The 23,680-nt window shown below is 39.2% G+C and overlaps 3 protein-coding genes across 6 annotated transcripts; 2 read left to right on the plus strand and 1 right to left on the minus strand.

Annotated features, from left to right (window-relative positions):
* The first annotated feature begins 1,190 nt into the window (after positions 1-1,190).
* On the plus strand, positions 1,191-9,548 carry LOC116248393 (protein IQ-DOMAIN 13). Of its 3 annotated transcripts, XM_031621162.2 has the most exons (9): positions 1,191-1,346; positions 1,449-1,514; positions 1,729-1,861; positions 1,996-2,079; positions 4,042-4,185; positions 6,541-6,954; positions 7,136-7,351; positions 8,045-8,176; positions 8,504-9,548. In XM_031621162.2, the coding sequence occupies exons 5-9, from the start codon at positions 4,093-4,095 to the stop codon at positions 9,170-9,172; spliced, it is 1,524 nt and encodes a 507-aa protein (XP_031477022.1). In that variant the 5' UTR covers positions 1,191-1,346; positions 1,449-1,514; positions 1,729-1,861; positions 1,996-2,079; positions 4,042-4,092; the 3' UTR covers positions 9,173-9,548. The 3 variants fall into 3 exon arrangements, with proteins under 3 accessions (XP_031477022.1, XP_031477021.1, XP_031477023.1); XM_031621161.2 differs by lacking the exon at positions 1,729-1,861; XM_031621163.2 differs by lacking the exon at positions 1,729-1,861 and having other exon boundaries at positions 4,048-4,185.
* A 2,333-nt stretch (positions 9,549-11,881) lies between these two features.
* On the plus strand, positions 11,882-14,080 carry LOC116247138 (uncharacterized). Its single transcript, XM_031619125.1, has 2 exons — positions 11,882-12,029; positions 13,610-14,080. The coding sequence occupies exon 2, from the start codon at positions 13,620-13,622 to the stop codon at positions 13,827-13,829; it is 210 nt and encodes a 69-aa protein (XP_031474985.1). The 5' UTR covers positions 11,882-12,029; positions 13,610-13,619; the 3' UTR covers positions 13,830-14,080.
* LOC116248988 (4-coumarate--CoA ligase-like 5) lies at positions 12,047-23,522 on the minus strand. Of its 2 annotated transcripts, none has more exons than XM_050076142.1 (6): positions 22,381-23,522; positions 19,813-20,002; positions 19,049-19,194; positions 18,121-18,188; positions 17,410-17,512; positions 12,047-12,665 (listed from the first exon to the last, which is right to left on the minus strand). In XM_050076142.1, exons 1-6 carry the CDS (start codon positions 23,410-23,412, stop codon positions 12,633-12,635), a joined length of 1,572 nt encoding a protein of 523 aa, XP_049932099.1. In that variant the 5' UTR covers positions 23,413-23,522; the 3' UTR covers positions 12,047-12,632. The 2 variants fall into 2 exon arrangements, with proteins under 2 accessions (XP_049932099.1, XP_031477922.1); XM_031622062.1 differs by lacking the exon at positions 12,047-12,665 and adding an exon at positions 15,274-15,675.
* Positions 23,523-23,680: the final 158 nt, after the last annotated feature.

Here is a 23,680-nt window from a genome sequence, read left to right on the forward strand (position 1 = left end):
TTCAAGTCATGGTCTGCACCCTCCCTCGGCAATATGTATCTCTTCACCTGCTCGGCAATATGTATCTCTTCACCTGCACAACATCTTTAGATACCTTTGGTTGTTATAACTTAAGGTTAATATATATATACTTTCAGTTTGCAAATGTGTGTGTGTTTTGTTCCGCACAGTCGGACGGTAGTCGATGTGGACTCAGGTCTACGTATAATTAGATTTGCTGACTCCAAATAGCTGATTTGCTGAGGTGGGAACTGCTGATTTCCTACATTAAATCTCCAAAAAGATTTTTTGCTCAATCAAAACTTTACTGAAGTTGAATCCCCTGATTTCCATTACAGAAAGATCAGCTGGGCTTCTTGAAAACCAAAAGCCAAGCTGAAGCTGCTTAAATGACCAACTCTAGCACTTGGTATTGAGCTCCCTTCCCTTTCTGATGTGAAGCCCATTTGTTCAGGTCAGTATTACTCAACTGCAAATATATTTTCACATTCTCTATGGGTTCCTGAACATAAGCACAAGGGGATCTCTTTCCAATTCGTTAAAATACAAGTCCTCCTTGTTTTCACTATTTTCTGCTCATCAACCTTTACATTTAGGTTCTCAAAATTCACGTTTGCCGTGCTCCTCTCTTTTTTCCGGCAATCATGAATCGCCGGGAAAGGGTATAACCTGCTCCACCTTTTACACCTGAGCTGCAGTGATGTCAAGTCACGCGCAGACGCAGGTGCGACCACTTTCCAACAACTGAGAGGAAGGCAGGTCGAATTCGTTGACGTTTTAAGCCGCTTGTGTTGTCACACTTATCGAATTCGTTAGGGCGAGAAAGGAACAAACTCCACCATCAACATTAAGGCAACCCCTTTAAATAATAATAGTCCAAGTTGGTTGGTGAAGACTGATGCAACCACCCACCTTCCTGTTCAAGGGTTCTCTCCCTCGACCTTCTCTTTCTCTCTCTCTCTCTCTCTTTTTTTTTTCTTTTCAATGGAGTGGTCTTAAAGCAACGCAGCTATTTCAATTTTGATCATCTCTCTTCCTCTCAGAATAATGCCCACTTGACTTCAGTAGTTTAACCAAACTGGAGAAGCAAAAAGCATGACGACTGGGGTCCGCCATTGCCAAATCCTTCGCAATCAAGCAAAGCCGGTCGGATCACGGAATGGTGCAGGTTGGCACATACTATCTCTCATCATTACGTCAGAGGGCTACCAACATTAATCCTAGAACACAACAACCAGATGTGAAGGAAATAAAGCAGAGGAATTTGTGCCTTACAAGGCAGAACCTGATGCCGCGGGTTCCCCGCGGAAGGAAAAGGCAAAAAGCGCGACTGCAACCAGAAGAAGGTCTCTCTCTCTCTCTCTATCCCTCTCCCTCTCCCTCTCCCTCTCTCTCTTTCTCTCTGTGTTTGTCTTTGCGTGCAGTATGCTGATTGACGCTATTGATAGGATGTTGCCGCTGAATTCCTGGCTCTCTGCAACTCTCTGCAACAAGAAGACCCGAAGGAGATAAAGGTTAGTTAAAGTTTCGCTTGGTTTTTTTTCTTCTCTTAATCTCTACTTGGTAGTAGTTTTGAGACGACGGCAGAATTACGTTCGATTCAACCGACTGATCTTCTCCGTCCGGTAGATGTACATGTAGGGCACGTTGAAAGATTGATTAATTTCACCTCTGTGCATGAACTCATTAATTTAACCTCTATACATGAACCACTTGCGGCTGGGGCAGATTCAACTGGGCAAGCGACGAACATCGAATCGGAATAGTTAGTTGAAACCCAGCGTTCAGACTTTTGTGTCTCCGTTTGATTTTCCCTGTACATAGTGGCACAGAGTGAAAGCCAAGGAACTTGAGTTCCCCAGTAAAGATCTAAACTCCTGCATGGGCAGTGATAATTTGCTCTTTCTGTTGATCTATGCCATGATTTTGAGATTCCACTGCGGTCGATCGATCCTTGCTTAAACGCTGCTGGTTTTTCTTCTTTTCCTTTTCTAGGAAGCAGGAGGAGCGCTGTGGAGAGGAACAGAGAGGTTGGGAGGAACCGTGATTTTGGGGAACTTGCGATATTCCTGGAATCTGGTAAGCATGACAAAACATCGTATATCCAACTTTCCCTTCCTACAGTCTTTTCTCAAATATCAAGAGAGAAAAAGAAGACACCAATTTCTTGTTGATAAGGAAACACCAATTTCTTGTTGGTATTTGTGTACTTTGGGTAACATGATTCTATAAGTAAGTAGAGAGAAAATCCCAAATAGAACTAGAATCAAGGCTCTCTTCTTTCTCCATTTTTTTTCTGCTTTCAAGGTTTAAGGCTGCGTCGTGTCTTTAGAGACAGAGCTCCAACCAAAGGTAGAAGAAAAGAAACTCCAATGGGAGCAAATGCCGGTTGCACTCTAAGAACATGTGAACAAAGTAGAATCCAAAGCCACAAGGTTGAATCTGTTGGTCATGGCCCTACCTTAACCAAATAATTATAACTAATCTATAGTTGAAAATACGCTGCATTATTAGGCTGGTGAAGAGTGAGTGGGGGAAACTGGTGCGTCTGGTCTTAATTGTTTATCTTTAACTTTCTCTTATTCTATTTCCCCCCTATGACAGCCCAATCACAAGGTAACATTAGGCTGTCTGCATTAAACAATGTTATCACAATAAGCCGTAAGGCCATCTGAACGAGTAAGCGATTCAGGAGCGTTACGAATCGGCTGATTCACCGATTCGATTCGGTAACTGAGTTTTCACAACACTGCGTGAAACCATCATGAGAGGATGAGAGTTGGAATTTAACACCATTACACAGGGCTTTGATTCGAAGCAATAAAACTTTTCATATCAAACACGTGCAACTCATAAAGATAAAGTAGAGAGAGAGAGAGAGAGAGAGAGAGAGAGAGAGAGCACTCCATCTCCTATTCTTTTCCTTGGGGCATCGAACGGCTCGTTTGATGCATGTGAAGAAAAATGCATGGTAAAATTATCACTGTACGGCATAGAGATTTTTTTCATGAAAAAAAGTTTGACTTAAAGAGGTCCGACTTTTTTGTGTGGGAACTTTTTCCCATTTCAAATAAAAAATGCATGGTAAAATTTCTTCTTTTTGATGTTTCAGGGTAAACCTTAAAAGACTTAAAAAAAAATCCACCGTTTTTCTTGTGCATCAAATCAAACAGGGTCTTAATGAACATTTTTCACATCACAATTTCTTATTGAAATTAACTGTAGGTCTTTGTTGAGCAAAAAGATATTATTTAAACGTCGTGTCACTTTGTCGAGCCGAAGGTGGACCACTGCCCACTTAAGCAAGGACTCTAGGAATGGGGATAAGGGGGGTTTGCGGGCCTCTTTTATAGGGGTTTGGTTGTTAAAATCTTTCCCACCCATAGACATGTAATACATCTTACTCATTTGGCAATGCTGTCTGAAATTCATGAAAACTTAATGAAACGAGGATAGAAGCAACAAAATATAGGACAATTGAAAGCCATCCTGAAGTTAGGCAATGGACAAATAAAGGAAAATTTTAGTTGTATAGTTCAACTTTGGATTAGAGCGGAGCCAAAAATTTTTCATGATGAGGGTCGAATTAAAGTTCTTAAATTTTGACAGGGGTCAAAATACAATTTTTCAAAATTTTTATATAAAAGAAGTAAAATTTTCTAAATTTATATGTTTTTTTTTTTAAATTGAGGTGGGGTGATGGGGCCCGACTCCGCCCTTGAACATGCTTGACGTCCTTGTTCATACAACACTAAGTACGTGAAGAACGAACATGATTTAGAAAAGAGTTATTTGACAACCATAACAAATTGTTATTGTCTCATAAATTTACCAAAAATTCGGGTAAATTAGTTTAACACATTGTTTCATACACTCCTATTTTTTTTTGGTAATTATTGAAACAATAACAATTTGTTAGACATGTGCAGTCCATGGGTCCGTTGTTGGCAGTCCGTCGTTTGCTGTCCGCGAAACGCAGCGTTCTGCGGACGGCGAAAACAAACACGAGCTTGATGTTGATGATGATTTGTGGTCTTGCAGTTGCAGGTTTGCTTTTGCGTTTGAAGCGGAAAGGAACACGGATGCTAAGATATGGGCAAAAAGGGAAATTGGCTATCCCTGTTAAAGAGAGTCTTCATTCCTAGCTCCAGCGGCAAGACCGTCTCTACCGTGAATGCCTTGAATGTAAGCCACATTGAACTACTTTTTCGTGATTTTTTGCTTATAAAAAATGGCGGCTTATTGTGTTCGATTTCTGTTCCAATAGATGCTGAATAGAAAGAACAAACAAGGCCCTCAATATTATATATATATATATATATATATATATATATAAGACAATTAAAATCAGTCAGTTGAGTTGCTAGGTGTTGCCTGATAACTAAATATTTAAATGCATTGCTAAACACATTATAAACCGTGCTGCATCATAAACCGTTGCTAATGCTTCCAAAACAAGGTGTTTTCGGTGACATCTTTAAAAAATTTTGTCATCCGATTACATTCGATAGCCAGTTGATTTCAATTTCCATATATGTAATATATATAGATAGGTTCTCGCAGAGTTTGAAAATCGGCAGCTCCAAAGAAAAAGAAAAATAAAGAAACCATAGATAAAATTTTGTTAATGGACCATGATGAAGGTGTCTATAGGTGAAGCAATGAAGAGGAAGCAATTTATGCAATGTAATTCCATAATTTAATACTGTAAACATTTTGATTCTCTCTTTTTTTCTCTTTGATCAATCTGGTTGGGGTGTCAGATTTTCTCTTTTCTTTTCGATTGCATTGAGTGATGTAATTGTTTTTACACCCTCAAATCAAACAAGGTGAAATATTTCCGCAAACAAATATTTCTTCTTCTTCTTGCTCGCTGAGATAGATTTCTTCAACGTGAACTACTTTAGGTGCTCTGTAGCGAAGAACTTTTTCTTGAAATCTTTTTAGGCCCATCAAACGGCCTGTGTGGGGAAAGCTACAAGAATATGAAAATCTGCAACTTTTCAAAGGTGGTAGGTTGATGGTTTTGATTAAAGGAGATTCTTCTCAACATGCGATCGCTTTAATATGATTGGACAGCTCAGTCTCATGAGTCCTCATGTGGCACTGGCATTGGTATCTTCCAGACCATCTTTAGATATTCATGTAATCAACCAATTTAATATATATATATATAAGTAGAGAGAGAGAGAGAGAGAGAGAGAGAGAGAGAGAGAGAACCAATGCTGCTAAATGTTGAATAGTTGTTAGTTGGTTAAAATTTAAAAAATTTATTACTAAAAAGACCATAAATGGTCGTTAAAGTCATTATAAACCCTCATCGTAACATAAATAAGCATTAGTACTAATGTTGTGACTTTTTAAACAATAAACTTGAAATTTTCAGTATATATATATATAATAATTAGAATAATAAATAACTATGTAAATAATAAAAATAAAACTTTGATTGATTAATAACGATAGGGTTAGGGTTCTGTCACCTTGAAGCGGGTCTTTTTTTTTTCCTTCTGAACCGTTGGTATATATTAGACTTGATTGCCCACCATTTAGTCGAGATATTTCTAAGGCTACTGCATAAATGGATTTAAATTTTATAAGTGAAATAAACCAAGACAATTAACTTTAAAAACATTAAAAAGTTTAACCAACAAATTAGTTTTTTGTGCTTTTCTTATAAATTAAGATTAGATCCCAAAAATGTTTAATCATTTGCAACTAAACAAGAAGCTCTGAACTGCACAGGTAAGTTGTCAGTCAGTTCATTTTTTTTTAAAAATACTTTACATTTATCGTCTCTGAACTCTCTGTTATGTTGCTTGGATAATTGAGGTCACTGAAAGCAAAGTCCACGTACTTTCCAGTGTTAATATTTCAAAATTATACGTATGTGGGTATGTCAAGAGTGATGAATTTTTGTCCACCATTGAATGTTAGCCAAAAAAGAATCCCATAGATGAAATCAAGAAAGTTCTTTCTGCTAAGAGTAAACTTCTGCATAATTTCAACTGCATTTTTATATTTTAAATGGATATAACCAATAGATTATTCCTACTAGAAAAATAGCTTAAATCACATAACCTGGTCAAACCCAGCGTTGATTTTCTCCCACAGGCCTTGTACAATTGAAGGAGATCAATCATGATTCATGCCACTTTACTAATCATATTAGCAGCCGCATGGCTTAGAATATTCGTATTTCTCTTTGACATTCTTCGGAAGCACCGCTTCAAATTTGAGTTTGTGTTGAAGAAAATACTATGGCAAACATATCTATTCACATTTATGCACATCATCATCCATGACATTCATGTTTATCTGTAGTTGAAACTCTCAAGTAACTGCGCTGGCAGGATCTTGTTTAGTTTGATCTGGACAATACAAATTAATATGATGAAAAAGAAGTTACGTGTAACATAGAAAACACAGTTGCAGAATTGTTCCATCTCAGTTGTTTTGTGTCCTGGTGGTCTCAACTTAAACAAGTAAACAGCACATGAAATCAACAAGAAACTAACATGGCGAGTCGGAGTGCATCAGGTGAAGCCAGAGGAAGCGGCGAAGGAGAGAAAGAAGTGGGGGTTTGTGAAGCTGAAGCATAATGGACCAAGTAGCATCGAGAAGATACTGCAAGAGGCAGAGAGGGAAGGGCGCGTCGCCTCCACGGTCGTTGCTGCCAAGGTAGAAGAAGAAAAGCGGCCACCACCTCCCCCAAGTTCCCGTCGCAGAGCTGCCGAAGTTCAGCAGGCACCCCGTCCAAATTCTAACCACAGAGATGCTGAGCAGCAGCAGCAGCAGCAGCAGCAGGGTTCACCACAACACACTCGCCAACCCAAAGCGGCTGAGGAATTCGTGCATTCTGCGGCCCGCCCAAATTCTTACACCAAAGTAGCCGGACCCTCGAGCCAACATGCAGCAGCCATCAAAATCCAGACAGCTTTTAGAGGTTACCTGGTAAATAGATGAGGCCACTGTACTAACTTTCTTCCTATATATACCATAATCCCTGCATTGCCTTTCCTCCCAATCGTTTCCCCAACTTCAACTTAGAATGTTATCAAATGGCTTGGATCATAGAAGGGCAAGTGGGCACACGCATTCTCTTCTCTAATGGCGGTTTGGTTAAATGTTGCAGGCAAGAAGAAGCTTTCGAGCAATCAAGGGCCTCATAAGGCTTCAGAGCATGCTGAAGAGCCCAAATGTGCTCCGCCAAACTATGAACACCATGAAATGTATGCAACAGCTTGTCAGGGTCCAAACGGAGATCAACGCGAGGAGGCTGCAGATGCTTGAGAGCCCGAAGGTCTTCAACAGCCAATCCCTTCAGAAGAACGAGACAGAGCTTGAGCTGGTAAGCGCCTCATCCAGTTTTGGCTTTCTTGGCCTATGCAAAATCCACTCCAGATGCGAACAAAAATACACACCACTTTCTTTTTTAAGATAAATCGTCTGAATTTTTTAGCTTTTAAACTTGTTTTACATTTACAGAAACAAGTCTTTAAACATGTAGATCACGTCTCCATTAGTTTTTGTAAGGTGGTGCTAAAACTAGTCCTACATGTACATATATATATATTTAATGGCACAGCACCTACATCCCCTTAAAGTTTATTTCAAACAAGTTTTAGATCATGGATTATGGTGTAACTATGGGAGTTTTAATATCTTAGGAAATCAGTGTGCAAAATTTGCCAATCTTTAAGAATGGAATTCATGTGTTTATGAATGGTTTTCACAACATACCAACAAAGAAGCAGGAAAGAACTGTCTATCGTCTTTTGAACTCTTGGGGCAGCCTTCCATTGGATAGAGGAAACATAACGGGAACAGCTTGGGTAGACAACCCTCTCTCTCTCTCTCTCTCCCCCCCTCCCTCTCTCTCTCGCTCGGTAGCTCTCTTTGGATAGAGGCAACATAATGGCAATAGTTTGGAAAAACTTCTCTCTCTCTCTCTCTCTCTCTCTCTCCCCCTTTCCGTCTCTCTTGAAATCTTAATTAAAAGCAATTGTTTTGTTGAACTAACGAAATTCTAAATGTGCTTCAGTCCAGAAGCAATCTCCAAGAAGACTGGGATTATAGCGTTTTGACAAAAGAGGAGACTGATACAAGGGTGCAGCGGAAGGTAGAGGCCACCATTCACAGAGAAAGAGCCCTGGCTTACGCATATTCTCACCAGGTACTGTGCCTCCACCTAGAGACCTCATCGACGTGTATGAATAATTGTAGATTAAAAGCTAATATTTGTCTTCTGCATTTTCGAGTAGCATTCTTAAATACTAACCAAGTATGAAGTTCAGACCTGATGATATACATGATCTGTACCTCAAGAATGCATATACTAAGATGTCTTCTCTAATTCTTAACTAGTATTATGCATGAGATCAGATCAGTCTTGGTGCTGTATATGTGTATTTGCTACACATACAAGCTATAGTTTTCATATGAATTTGAGAGCATGGTTGTAAGATTTTTTGTTGTCATCACTTCCCCTGCTTTTCATTAGGCATCTAAAGGCATGTCGAAGTCTGCTCAAGCATTGATCATGGAACTCAGATCAGCAAAGCTCCCGTGGGGTTGGAACTGGATCGAGCAACAGGCCTCAAATCAAACACCTGATCGCCTGGCAACCAGTGGCAATCCAAAACTTGCTTCAGTCAATGTTAGGCCCACTTCAAGTGGTTCCAGGCGCACATCGCTGGCCTTCGAACCAAGCTTAGATGAGCCTACACCAAGATATTCAAGATCTCCCCTAGGCATTAGGAGTGCAAAAGGTCCAAAGCCAGCATCTGTGGATGGCTCACCTTGGCACAGACATCACAGAGTTGTTGCAGCCACACCATTGAGGGATGATGAGAGCATGACAAGCTGCCCCCCACTTGCTAGTCCCAATTACATGGTGCCCACTATTTCAGCCAAGGCCAAGATCAGATCCCAAGTCAGTCCAAGTGCCAAGTCTCAAGGTCTGGAGCCTACCAAGCGCAGACTGAGCTTCGCCTCGGCTAGGAGCCCATTTAGCTCACTTAGTTGGGGCAAGGGTTCCATCTTCACCAGCAAGGAGGCTAACTCTCGTGGGCCGCTTGGGTTAAACATGGGCATGCATTCCCCAGGAAGACTAAGTATCGACTCAACCATGTCTTTGCCTGTGGGAGTTGGGAGGAAGTCCTTTAGATGATTGTGTGTCTCTGTTTTGATTTATTTTCTTTCATTAATTTTCTTTCATTTTTTTTCTTCTAGCTGATCTTAGATGAACACAGGTGAATGTTCTACGATGTTCTTTGATCAGGACCAGCTTATATGTTTTCCTTAACATGTTCTGACCACCCATCTGGGGCGTCCGAACTGTGTGTTGGGCCGAACATAGAAGCTGGTGACTTTGATCAATGTTGATACAACAAGAGTGGGTTCTGTGAAATCACTATGTTTGAAAATAACTTGTGGTTTGTACCTATTATTATTTTTTTACAAAAAACTCGGTGGATTTGTGGTGCATGTGCTGTTGTAACGACTGGTGGATAATGCAAAGCTGGACAGTTGATTTAAAACTCTGATTTTTCTTGTCATTGTACATTGGTTAGCAAGTGAGTGCTGATTTTATGACAGAGAGAATGACGGCAGCAGTGCAGCAGAAAAAATGTCACGGGTAACAAATTAACAACGCCGCATCATGCCTTCACATGCACAGATGCACAGAGCGTGTGAAAATACATGATAATTAATGCACAGATATCGCTGCTTCAGAACACATCCCAAGAAAGCTAGTTTAAATGCTAACCAGATTAACTTTTCAAATGCCTCATACATGGTTAAGAGCAACTATCCGGTACTTGCAACTTACTCAGTTGTAACCTACAAAAAATAACTCGTTGCACTGAAGCAAATATGAATGAGTTTTCTACTAATACTGCTGCCACACGACTGCTTGCAGAAGGAAAACACTGCGCAAGTTGATACACGTAGGCCAGCATTAACCTATAGTAAACATTTCTTGTTTTCCCCTTGTTTTCATGAACAACAGGACTGTGCCTGGCCCAACAAATTGTGTGCGGTCCTTACGAACAACACTCTCCAAATAACCCTCTTTCTTTGCAATTGTGAGAATATCTTGGGGAGAAGATATTTTATGAGAAAATCACTCTTTTCTAAAGAAAGGTGGTAGGACCTTTAACACAACCTCATACTGTGCTTCTACTGTAACAAGGTGAAGCCTGGTCAAGTCGTTTTATTTTGTTCTTGTTGCAAGCTAGCTATTGGCTAGCTCCGGACGACTAGTTCGTTATATATAAAGAAGTTGAACTCTTCTTATTTGCAAGCCTTTTCTGGCTTACTTTTTTGTCAACGAAGATTCTTTTTCTAAGACTCCTCCGATGTGTACTATTCGACTCTTTCAGTATCTGTCTCAGTGAACTTGACACTGTCCTAGAATGCTTGTGCTTAGCTCTCTTGAGAACTTTGCTGATGATGCAAGCCTTCTTTAGGGCATTATTGTTAGAGTCCTTGTTAATTTTTCCATAAAAATGGTAAGCAGAACAGAAAGGCGAAAAGAGGTCAATAAGAGGATTATCAGAGCCAGAGTTATAAACGTAGAATTGAGACCAAACAAGTAACATGGTTCACTAATAAAAGTAGCATGGCAGGAGAGAATAACTTCACTACTTAATGAAGAAAAATGTTCGAACTATCGCAGTACTGAAGACTTCTCATTAACGTATCCAATGTTGGATTGCTGGACGCCCAACACCCAAACTACTTCGCAATTCGATAACCAAGCAACAAAGCTAAGAGGATGAGATTTTTTTTTGTAGCTAAAACATACATTACATTCTCTGTCAGAAAGATGGAAATGGTGGATCACTGGGCAAAAAGAACAAATGGGAAGGCCACATGCTTACTAAGTTATTATGCTTCCTCTGAAACACTTTGTGTCAACCTGCAACAAGGCTTGATCCTCAGATGGCAACACCAAGCTGAATCTATCAACCTTTTTCATATCAGCTTAAAGTTCAACAGAGAATAGATCATTTCCTGCAACCACGTCGTGAATGGAGATATCAACGTTGGCTAAACTCCTTCTCTTCCATATACACCTATAACCTTTTCAGGCATCATTTCTCGTTTTTTCTGTACAAATCTAACATACATTCTAGTCAGCCCAGTAATCTCAAATGTGCGTTAATGATGGAGAATACAAATATTATAGCTGCTTGAAGTTGCATCATTTATTTCACAATCTAAACGGCAAAAAGGCAGAACTTCTGGTAAAAATACCCTATCAAAACACAAATATATAAACTTAGATAACTCATTCGAAGATAACACTGAAAACTCAGATGTAAAAAGCAAAATACCAACATATGGCAGCCCGTTGAAAATTCTAAAATGACAGCTAAAACTTAGACTTTCCAATGCAACTAGTGCTTGCAGAACTATGAAAACTGAAACCATTTTCTTTTGCCGCGGGTAGATCAAATAAAAGTTTTATTAGTCTCGATTAGTTCAACCTGAAAAGAATCTGTAACATGCTAATTTCCCATCAGAAATTGCATCAAGTAGCTACTTACTACGGTGAGCTAGACATTTTTTCGAGGCAAACGATGACCAAGAAGTTCAGTAAAGCTACTCCACAATACTGCTGATGTTGCTTTCTGCTCGTCTCCGTTTCCTGAATCTTCCATAAATCTTGGAGTGACTGCTTATTGCTATTTCCAGTTCTCCTACAGCTTCCCGTTCTCACTTCCCACTATCAACTGCGGTTTCTATGTTGCGTTTTCTGTTCATGTGGAATTAAATTTAAATTTAAATTTCTGAAATTAACCACGTCCCAACAAACGCGGCAGGCTTATGGGGCGGATCCAGAATTGAAAGCCCGGAACTAAAATCCCACCCGTTGAACTGCAACTTATATTCCGGGCTTTCAATTCTTCCTTTCCGTGCCCATCGCAATCCTCGCGCTCATTTGAGCTGCTCGGTCCTCCTGCGAGTGTCGCACTCAGCTTCTCCCGTCGCACAGCAATCGTCTCCCGTCGCAGCAGGTAACCATCTCTTTCTCTCTCTCTCTCTCTGCGGCTCTCCTTCTCCGCTTGTGTCGGACATTTCTTTCTCTGTGATTATTCTCTAGTCGTGAAAGCCCTAAATCCCATCTGCTGCCCACCGCCGGACGTTGTTGCCGGCGAGTCCCAGAAGTCGTTGCCATTTGTTGCACGAGGGAGAGAGGACCACCCAACATGGTTCTGTGCGATCCCATTCTCTGCCCCTTCGGCAATCTATGTTCTGCCTCCTCGTGTCTGCACATCGGTTCTTCCATTTGGTTCCCTCTCGGTATCTGTTAACCGAGTTGAAGTTTTTTTTTTTTTTGGGTGCAGTCTGACCTTATTCGGGGTGTAGTTGAATCAGATCCTGTTGATATGATGATTTGGTTTCATACTTAACGAAAGTTGGGAGCGCGCAGTATTTCCTTTTCAACTGAACTTATCTTAGTGACAATCGTATCTTTTGTTCGACCGATGTTTACTGTCATGCAGTTTCATTTGTCTTTGAGACCTAATGAGTGAATATTCAGCATTGGATGTCTGTTCTGGTGAGGCATGCTGTCTCCTGCCTGCTGTCATGCTGTTTTGAGGCATGCCATGGACCCATCAGCTCAGAGGATGATTCTGGATCTCCTTTCCCTACAAAATCCCATGGAAATCGTCAGAAACCCACAGCTTCTCAGCCCTTTCATTTTCTTATCGGCATTGTTTTGTGTGTCATTTCTCTGCAAGTTAGCAGAAAATTTCCCTTCTTATAGACAGGAGGCCATAACATTCGCAAATTTGCTGATGGTCTTTTAGCGTTCATATCTTTGCGGTGGTTTATCTAACCTTCTGCAAATCACCTCTCATGTAAAAAGCAACAGAGTTTTGGGTAAATTTATGCAGCTAGTCATGTCACAGAAGTCATGTTACTTTGGCCTTGCTGCATATTGAGTTTACAATGCCTGTCTATGTTTTATGAGGCTTTTAAGACAGATGGAATATGTATCTTCCTATTCAATCAGAAGTGTGGCTAGGCTTGCCTGTGCCCTGGGTGGCCACCTTTTCAATTAGGCTGTAATGCCTAGGTTTCTAAATGATAAAAGGGTCTCAAGTTTTTTATGTTCCAAATAAGTACAATTTAGCTTCTAAATCTTTGGTTTTAGGCATTTGACATTTTGGGGTTATGCTTATTCAGGTGCAATGTGAACGAAAGGTTTATGTGATTAATCTGGTAGCACAATTTACTTGAGGCCCTGAGGGATATTGATTAGTGAGTGATTGGTCCAGCAAAAAATGTACATTGGAGAATCATTTCTGCCTGCATGGAAGAATCGTTTGATTTTGAATTAATTCATATGATTTTAAAGATGGGGGAAAGTTTTTTGGCTTTAGCAGTATGTGTACCCTCTTACTGATTATGCAAACTTCATGCTATTATTCAGTCTGAGTTTCTTTCCATGATTTTTCCTTTCTCAGATCATTTCTACAGTGCCGGTGCAACATGTTACTGCACTACATTGTTCAATCTATTCGTGCTTCGGTTTTTGCATATTAAGTTGATTTGTTTTTTAACTGAAATATTTTTCTCGTGATTCCAGTGAGGAAGATATGAAGAAAGGACTGCATCCACAGCTGCAATGGATTTCATATGTAACACCTTCTGGAAGACTGATCCAGGCAATGATGACAAAAATACATCATGTTGGTAAAGTTTATCACTTTAGAGCAAAGCGCCAAATGGCTCAGAGTGTAGGTCAAATTGCAAAATTCAACAGACGCTATCGCCGCAAGCAAGAAGAAGAAGGAGAACAGAAGTAACTGAACGAGAAATGGAAACAAAGAGTGGAATGACGAAAGAGCTGTTGCCTAAGATTGTCACTTCCGATATACCAGCCTAGCGAGTGCGTCTTATATTTAGCTTCCCCATTACAGAAAAAGAGGAAGGATTTTGATCTGGACTGTGGTCTCTTTCAGTATCTGCAATAACTGCAATGTGATACGGTCTGGATTATGTGATGTAAGCTTGAAAATCATTTCTTAACTAATGAGTTGGTTATTTTGGACTTGCAGCTTGAGTTTTTTTTTTCTTAAACTCACTTGCGTACCTCTTTTTGTTATATGTATGATTTATATAGACAAATAAAGTCCAAAAAGTTTCTTTTCATACAAGCACTAGTTTACCTTTGTCCAAAGCTTAATTTTATTGTTATATATTCATTTTTATAAGATATCCACTTGACTTATGCAAACACTTAAAGAATTCATCATTCTACTTGTATTTGTTAACATCATTATTATTATTAGTATTTTTTTAGTTCAAAGTAAAGATTGAAGAGAAGCACCATTTACAAAACTTTAGCTTAAGAAAACTTTGGAAAAGGAAACTGCATGATGTTTTAATGTTTTCTCAGAAAAAACTTGAGCGAGGTCTTACAATATTGAGGGCCACAAGGTGAATCTGAAAAAGAGGTTGCAAGGATACAAATTAAACAAAGCTATTGTTTTGAAGATGTGTCCCGCTTGTCAGATCTTGAAATCCGCTGTCATTGTTGCTAATTCCGCCTTGCAAGTATTCTCATCATTAATGTTCCTCGATTCTCAAATTTCTTCTATAAGCTATGGACAAGGTTTTGAAAATGACTTTCCAAGAAGATTTTGGAAATAAAGTTGTAAAATTGCCCTTTTACTTTCAAAGTTACGAATTTTGAAGTTTGTTTTTATGTTTTTTATTCTTATATCTGGGTTTTGAAAGATGATAGTTTTTAAAAATTTCATTTCCCAAGTGATTCCAGTCACTAAATTTTCATGTTCCAACTTTGGGTATTTTCTTCCTCGACCTCTTTTTCCCAATGGAATATGCTCATTTTACTATATGTTAAATAAGAATTGACCCGCACAAGTTGTATCGAATCGATCTAAGACATCATTTTAAAATAATTTACTTCTTTTGAAATACTTTCAATAGATATTTTCAAAATTTTTCAGAGAGAGAAGGGCCAAGGCCCCCTTGTTTTCACCTTGGTTAGCCGATACAGCCTGATATACGCAAGAATGTACTGCAAACAAGCAGTTAGATGAAATTCAGAAACCCAAATTGTTTTTTGGTGCCTTTTTTGTGAAACATTCATTTTTCTTAAGTGTGTGTGTGTGTGTGTGTGTATATATATATATATATATCTTGAAATTAACATGATAATGTTTGACTTTGAGCAGGGCTCCAAACATGAAATATATATATATATATATATATATAAAATAAAGCTTGAAATTAACATGATAATGTTTGACTTTGAGCAGACCTCCAAACATGAATACAACTACAAAAACCAAACACCTGCTTGTATTAAAGAGAGAAACAACTTCATCCCCGTCTACCTATGTTTCATCTTTAATTTACATTCCCATAAGCTGGTTACAGTTATTCCATATATTTAACATTGAGAATAAGATTTTTTAAATTGATATTGATAGTTAATAGTGGCAATGTCAACCCCTCTCTCTCTTTCTACAGCACATTTAAAGCCTCCAAAATGAAATTTCACAATCTAGATTTGGAGCTTTGGAGTGCCTGTTGTATCAGATCCCTTCTTAATATCTTCCCGGACGCCGTTTTTGGTATAGAATTTACAAATGCAACCCTACGTACTTTCTTGTATGGTGCCACCTGCAACATTCATGTTTTCCTGGTGAATCTTCAGTTGAGAAAATTTCTAGAAAACATTTAATGAAAAAATAAACTGTGCGTACTTTATCTTTCCTTTTTTTTTAATGCTCTTCATTCAAGGAGGTCAAAGAGTGAAAAATTGAGTAGAAGGATCTCAAAATTGTAAATTTCAAAAGAGAACGTTGAGGAAATAGTAATGTCAAACCATTGTTTTTTAGCTCCTCCACACAAAACAAGAAGTGTTCCTTTTATCTTAAGATTGTTGACAAGCCATGGTCTATTTGTTTTTCTATTTTAGATTTGCCATGGCTCTGATTCAGCAGCCATGTGTAGAACAAGTAAAAATGACCTTAGCCCTTGATCACTCATGGATACTCAATCTCAAGCGGTATAGATTGCTGAAAAGGGAAAAAGAAAAGAAAATGGTGAAAGAAACTAAACAAACTTAACAGCATTAAACAGAGATCATGATCACGAAGTCTAAAAAGCATGTGTTCGGTTACATGTTTGTGCTTCAATCAGGTTCTCGAAGGCATATTTATACAATAACAACTGAAAACACAAGAGAAAAAATCATTGGGATCCTAGAAAGAATTACTGGAAATAGTTTTCGAACTTTTGAGAATTGGAAAGAAAGCATATCTTTATATTGAACATTGAAAGATAATGCAAATAAGAAGGCACATTGAATGAAACTCATAATTTCAAGTTGGGCCAAAAAAAGAAAAAAGGATATGCATGTCACGTCCCTGTTCAGAAGCCTAACAATCAACCTAAGATAATGTTTTCAATATAGAACATAAACGTATTAGAATCAAAATTCAGCACTTGGAAAATGTAATATAGACAATAGAAGACAAAATTTTCTGTTGATTCTGTAAAAGTAATTTAGACATAAAGATCAAGTCCATGCAGCTGGTTCTTCCAAAAATGAATTGAAAATATGAGTTTCAACTATTAAGTTTTTTTAGCAAACTTATTTTTTGCAAAACGATTTTTCATAGGATGAGACTCTAAAACTGGGGGAGTATTTTGTAAGGGTTGCCAAAAGGAGTACTATACCATAAAAAGGTATAAGGCATGGACTATTTTGTGATAGATGCTAGGGGCTCCTTTCTCAAAGACAAGACCCTTAGAGGGAATTTGGTGATGAGAACATTGCATTCTTAGAACCAATGTTCTCTATAATACATGTTTCAAGAATACCAGGTTCTTGTGCCAAGAAATATTATTGTATGATTATATTCAGTTTTTGTTTGTTGGATCTGCAAACAACATTGGTAGTTACATCATGGTCTTTGATAGACGAACAGATCATCTGTTCTAAGACTATGTGCTCCATGCAAATCCAGTGTTGTGAATTTGATCCATTTAAGAAGCAGAATGGACCGATCAAACAAGCACACTAGGTGCAGGAAGCCAGGTCTGGTCAATGTGATGCAGGACTAACTCAAGCTGCTGGGTTCAAGCACGTTCAGCCAAGCTAGGCTCAGTTTAGTCCTGGCTCAGGTGCACCCCCAACACTATAAATCATTTTGTCTTTGGACTATGAAAACCTTAAATCATTTCAACTCCAGGTATAGTTTTTCAGGAAGAAGTAACAAGGAACACATTTAGCATAGGATTGCAGAAGGAATATGGTCATACTATCTACATGAGTGGTACAAAAGGTGTTTAGGATTTAAGGCCATAAGACTATCCGGAAGGAATATGGTTACTGTTCGATATCCATACCTGCTTAGCTATGAATCCCATGACTTGTGTCTCGGATAGATTAGACTTTGGTTGTCTAACAACAAATGCCATAGGTATTTGACCTGCTTCGTCATCAGGGTACCTGTTGATCCACATTTTTGATGTGAGAATCTCTCTCTCTCTCTCAAAGTGCACACACACATTTATACACTAAATGAAGGCAAAAATTTATAAAGAAGAGCATTCTTGCTCATGTCTGGATTCATTTTCTTCAATCCCTTCTTCATTTTTCTACAAAAAGCGCAGTTCGTTATACATAGAGCTTATCTTTTCCTGATCATAGCATCTATATCCATTTTCACACTTAATAGCCACTAGAAACAGTTTGACATTTTAAACCCAAATCTATTAATCTATATAACTTGGTTGGAAATTGAAATTTTTTTTAATCTCTGGTAGACATATACTTCTCTATAGAGATATACCTGCTGCTTGGGTAATGTGTTTAAATCTCTAAGACTTATTTCATTTAAATTTATGAACCAAACATGAAACTTTGTGTTCATCCTTAGTGAAACTTTCACCAAGTTCGAGAAATAAAGTCAAAAAATATGACTGCCAACATTTCTTGGTAAAAAAAACTAGTGAAAGCCAAAACTGCCACATACATAACCCAGCAAAACTTTTGACTGAAATGCTTTGGCCAATAAAAAAATTTTACCAACCATCAAATGGCAGAAAATGACTTACGGAATAACAGCAGCATCTGCAATCTCAGGGTGCGATTGAAGTAATTGCTCCAACTCTACAGGAGCCACCTGCACAAAGACAACAGCATACTCAACGTTCTCTTGGAACTTTAAAATTTCTTTTGCAAAAAATTTGACTGTTGAGCAAATTAGAAAGATCACATTTAATGACCATGCTTTCTGATTCATGGGATCTCTCCAGGTATACCCATGAAAGACAAAGTTTTGGCCAGGAAAAAGAACAAAGAGGATGCCCCTAGGGAGCTGGAAATCTCTGATTTACTTGGTCTCAAGCAACTCTTCATTTGTTTGTCTCAATTCTATCAAGTGCTTTGTTGGTTGAAAGCACAAAATCATGACCTTGATGCAAGTCTAATGTATTCTAATTTATCTGCTGGGGGATCATTCGACAAGTACTTGAAATCACTTAAATGTGTTGTCATTACCTAATGAATGTGCAACTTAGTTCCTAAACCCCTAAAGCACAAAAGAACAACAAAGCTGGAGATCATGAACTAAGCCATGGAGATCATGAACTAAGCCATGTTTGTCATCTTTAAACCTGAATATGCGATGAAAATCTCAAACTTTAGATAGAAAGGCAATATTACATGATAATGGAATTCAGATAGCTTCTCTTTATTTCTTTCACTCTTTTTTCTTCTTTCTTAATTACTGATAATTTTTCTACATCCTTAGCAATTGTATCAAGCAATCCACCCCAGTACTGCTGGCCTATTTTCATGCAAAAAATATTTTTTATTAGCAGAACCCCTTCTTAGGCTGGATCTAGCCCCACTGAATTAAGCTTATACACCCACTGTAGCTTTCCCAACAGTGTAGTTACTTTGAGGTGCAGATCCTTCGCACACTGGGAACCTTGCAAAATTTAGAAAGAAAGGGGTTTGAAGTTCTGAACTATTCTTTACCTGATAACCCTTGTATTTGATCAACTCCTTTAGTCTATCAACAACAAAAAGGAACCCATCCTCATCAATGTAGCACAAATCGCCAGTTTTCAGCCAACCCTCTGAGTCCAGAGTAGTAGAAGTGGCCTTTTCATTATCCAAATACCCTGCATAACACCATAAACAAATGTTTGAATTTTTAAGAAGAATAGGTTTAGAACTGCAAGCAGATTGGATTAGTTCGGCTAATGAGATAAATACATAATCAGATTTACTGCAGTCAAAGATTTTGAAAACTCCAAGTCCAGACCTCCCTATGTAAAACCTGCTTTCATGGCACATGGATCCAAGTCCAGCCATAGTGTTTAAATCATTAAATAACTAAGAGAATAAGTTGCTTGCATGTCTTATACACACACACACACACATCCCCAGTCCACTTAGGCCAGGGGAAAAACCAGTCCCCTCAAACTCACTTTAAAAAAAAATATTTTAAACAAAATCTTAACATTCTAGTGTGTCTATAAACACTAAATTTAATATGAAACATGTCTCAACTGAAGTTGCTTTTTTTTTAAAAAAAAATTGATTTTTTCTACTATTAAAAGTTCGATGTTACAAGAGCCATTCATTTTCTGATTATTTTAAAAATATTAAGACATCAAAACATTTCTATTATCATATGTATGAGTTCAGATTGCACAACAGGTAGGTCGGGGACTCGGGATATACCAATCACTGTATATACCCATATGTAGATATAGAGGGAAGGTTAATAGCGTTACCCTTCATGATTGTGGAGCTTCTGAGCCAGAGTTCCCCCTTCATGTTGGGAGGCATGGGGTTGCCAGTAGCAGGGTGGACAATCTTGGCTTCAGCGTGTGGAAGAAGCTTCCCTACAGCCCCATAACGCGCTGTCTCCTCTGGGCCTGCTGTGAATGCGATTGCACCTGTTGACTCTGTTAATCCATACCCCTGCAACAACACCACACGACCATCGTCAAATTCAGAGTGCTTCTCTTGAGGATGGATCAAGGGAGTTGCAGATTGGCTTTCTCAATGGCGAATAGGACAAGCGGACTCATTTGAAGTGATTAGGATGCCTGAGCTACGCGAGCAGTTTCCCGGAACAGAATTCCTCAATCTTTTGCTGAAACATATTATTTGCCATTCGGAGTTCGACCCCAACAAACTACAGTGCTGCGTGGAGAGAGAGCACCTATCGCAACCTGGCGATGCCACAGCAGCGGCCATGGCTACTTTCCTTGTTTCATTCCTAATTATTTTTTTTAATAAATTGTGTGTTTTTATTTTACAAGCAATTCAGCTAAATCCCTAGGTCGGCTTATTTGTTTTCGATTTATTGAACAATGACATAATCAAACCTCAAATTAAACGTCAACAACATTTAGATTTACGTTTTTATTGACTTTTGTTTTTTACTTATATTTCACTTTTCCCGTTCCTTTTTAAAAGTGAAAAGGAATCATTAAAAATTTTATATTTCAAAGAGAAGAAAACTTCCGAAAGAAAACACACATTTTAAAAAAATTATAAGCAGAAGGAAGTCTGAAAATACAATAAAAAATTATAACCTCCTGTTACATAGAAGGCCGAGTTTTACGTAAACAGGTTTTATATAGATTTCCCGAATTCCTCAACTACGAGAAATTTCTTCTTTCAAAGAGAGAAATAATCCAAGACGCTTGTTGAAGCTTTTGTACAAATCGTATTGAGATATATATTTTTTTTTAATGTAAAAACTAAGACGTCGTTTGGCATCAGAGTTTTTCTTTTCTGAATGTCCCAGAATTTTTAATGTCTCATAAATCTAAATCTGTTCCAAGGAGAGAGTGTCTTTAATGGACCCGTAAGAGAGTGATTATAAAATACCTGCCAGTAACCGCATGGAAAACATGTATCTTTACAGACGCAATAAATTGTTTATATACATATCATAATCAAATAATGTTTGGGAAATTTAAGGGGCAAGATTTTTTTTTAGGTATAATGCGGTAAGTTTGGAAAAAATGAAAAAATGAAAAAAAATTAAAATTTTTAAAAATTAAAAAAAATGAAAAAATAAAATTAGTAAGAAACTAATGAAGCAAATACAACAAATAAAAAAAACTGTTTGGTATTACAAATCTGAAAAAAAAAACGTAAAAAAAAGAAAAAAAATGTGTTTTTTTGTTTTTAATGTTTTTCTTCAAACATATGTGATTATATATATATATATATATAGCACCCTACCATCTCGCTCTCTTCCGACCATGTGTTTCCAACAAGGTGTTTTTAAGAATGGGTTTCAGATATTATGTCATTTGTCATTTTGGTAACATTTATATACCATTACTCATTTTGGTAACATTTATATTATATAAGAAATCTGAAATCAACTTTCTACTGTTTGAATGGTTTTTTTTATATTTTGTACAACTAAAAATCATAAAAAAAAAAGTTCGACAGCTAGGTTTTTAAATGATTACTTTTTACAACAACAGAAAAAAAAAAAAAAACCATCAGACATAGCTGATTGATATATATATATATATATATATATATATTATAGGTAGGCATTTCATCTGTTCAAATTCCCGCGTTTTACTGTTGAAACCATGGTTTTTCTGTTTCTCATTGGTACGCGTACGCGTGGCGTGAGTACTGAGTTGACACTTGACAGCAGACTAGTCGCTTTTCATTCGTACACGTGGACTGCTTTGAAGACACACGCTTCCCAGCAAGAACTGCCTCAGTGTGGGTGGAGCCCACTCGGCCACCCATGTCAAACACGTTCCAGTCCCACCCGACAGAGCTGACTTAGTGCCCATGCTGCTCATTAACTCACACATCTGTTCCGTAGTCCCGAACTTGGAATCCCGACTCATATTCCAAGCTCATCTCATATCGATTTAGATACTTCACTGAGACGATCCGATAACGAGATCTGTACGTGCTGAGACAACTGAGAAAACCCCATCTTAAAAAGTTTTTTTTTTTTAAGTTATATGAAAATTTTAAAAAAACTTATTTATCTTACATAATCAAAAACCTTTAATTCAACCCTTTTATAAAACATTTTTGAAAAGGTAAACATAGGATTGGATTTGGATTAATTGTTTTGACTTTTGAACTGGTTCGAAACTCAAGGGATTGAACTAGTCCGAGTTGAGTAATGAAAGCTCGACTCAACCCGGAACGGGCTCCTCTATCCAAGCATTTATTTTTCCAGGACAATGCAAACAGCGGAAAAGAATAATTTTCCCGGCCGTTCCCCATGAAGTGGGGGAGACGTGCCACGACGATTCAATATCAATTGGCAAACAAGTGTTAAAGGTATTTGTAGTTTGTACCTGAACCACCGATACGTTAGGGAACCGGGATACGAACCGGTCGATGACCTCCTTCCCCAGTGCAGCCCCGCCCGACCCGACCGACTCGAGAGAGCTCAGATCGAATCGGTCCACCACCTCCAGCTTGGCCAGCGCGACGAGAAGCGGGGGAGAGGCCGGTATGTGGCTGACTCGGTACCTCTCAACCGATCGGAGCATCGTCAACATATCGAACCGCTCCATGAACACCAGCGTCTCGGCCACGGCGATCGCGTTCACGATGAAGAACAGTCCGAAGATATGGAACATCGGGACCGTGACGAGCGTCACGCCGGGGCTCCGGCTGGGGTCCCTCGTCATCTGGAGCGACGCAACGAGGGCGATGTAATTCCGGTGCGTCGAGACGACGCCTTTGACAGGTCCAGTCGTACCGGACGAGTAAAGAATCGTGGCGGTGTCGGCCTGATTCCCGGTGGAGACGGCTTGCCCGACGGAACCCTGAGCCGACCGCTTCGGATCCCGGCAGCTCGCGTCGGACTGGATTATGGCGAGGAAATCGGGCGAGTCGATGATGACGGGAGGGTGGGGAAGCGAGGGAGGGACGAGATGGGCGGCGGAGGAGTGGACGAATGCGAAAACCGGTTTGGAGAGGCGGCATTGGTACGAGACCTCCGAGACGGTGCTGGCTGGGTTGGAAGCTGTGAGGATGGCGCCCAGGGAGAGAACGGCGAGGTCGACGACGGGGACGTAGATGGAATTCGGGGAGATGATGAGGACGGTTTGGCCCTTTCGGATGCTGGCGGCAGCGAGGAAGTCGGCGAGGGAGCGGACGTAGTTTGGGAGAACGGAGAAGGGGATGCGGGCGCCGGTGGGGGCGTCGATGAGGGCTGCCGTCGGCGAAGCCGTCGAGGAGCTGCGAAGCAAGGAGAAGACGAATTCGGGGAGGTAGAGGGGGAGGTCAGGGTCCGGCAGCGGCGACGCCGCGCGGACGGAGTGGTAGGTCCGAGTGGCGGCGCAGTAGCCGCTTCTTGGGTCTGCTTGGCTCGTGCCCATCCTGGTTTCTGCTGCCGGTGCCGCTGCTGCCACCGGCTGCTCCTCCTCTACTTCAACCTGCACCACCAATCTCTCCCTCTCTCTTTTGATTGAAAAGAATGGGGAGAAATAGTCGGAGGCAGGACTTATGAAATGAATATTAAACATTCTAGAACATATGGCCAAAGTTATGGTGAATAGCGAAAATACGGCTAATTATGAATTATTTTAATTTTAATTGTTTTAATTTGCGGAGAAAATATGCGGTTAAGTTAAAGAAATTTAAAGT

Source organism: Nymphaea colorata, chromosome 2 (assembly GCF_008831285.2).
Source record: "Nymphaea colorata isolate Beijing-Zhang1983 chromosome 2, ASM883128v2, whole genome shotgun sequence".
Taxonomy (NCBI): domain Eukaryota; kingdom Viridiplantae; phylum Streptophyta; class Magnoliopsida; order Nymphaeales; family Nymphaeaceae; genus Nymphaea; species Nymphaea colorata.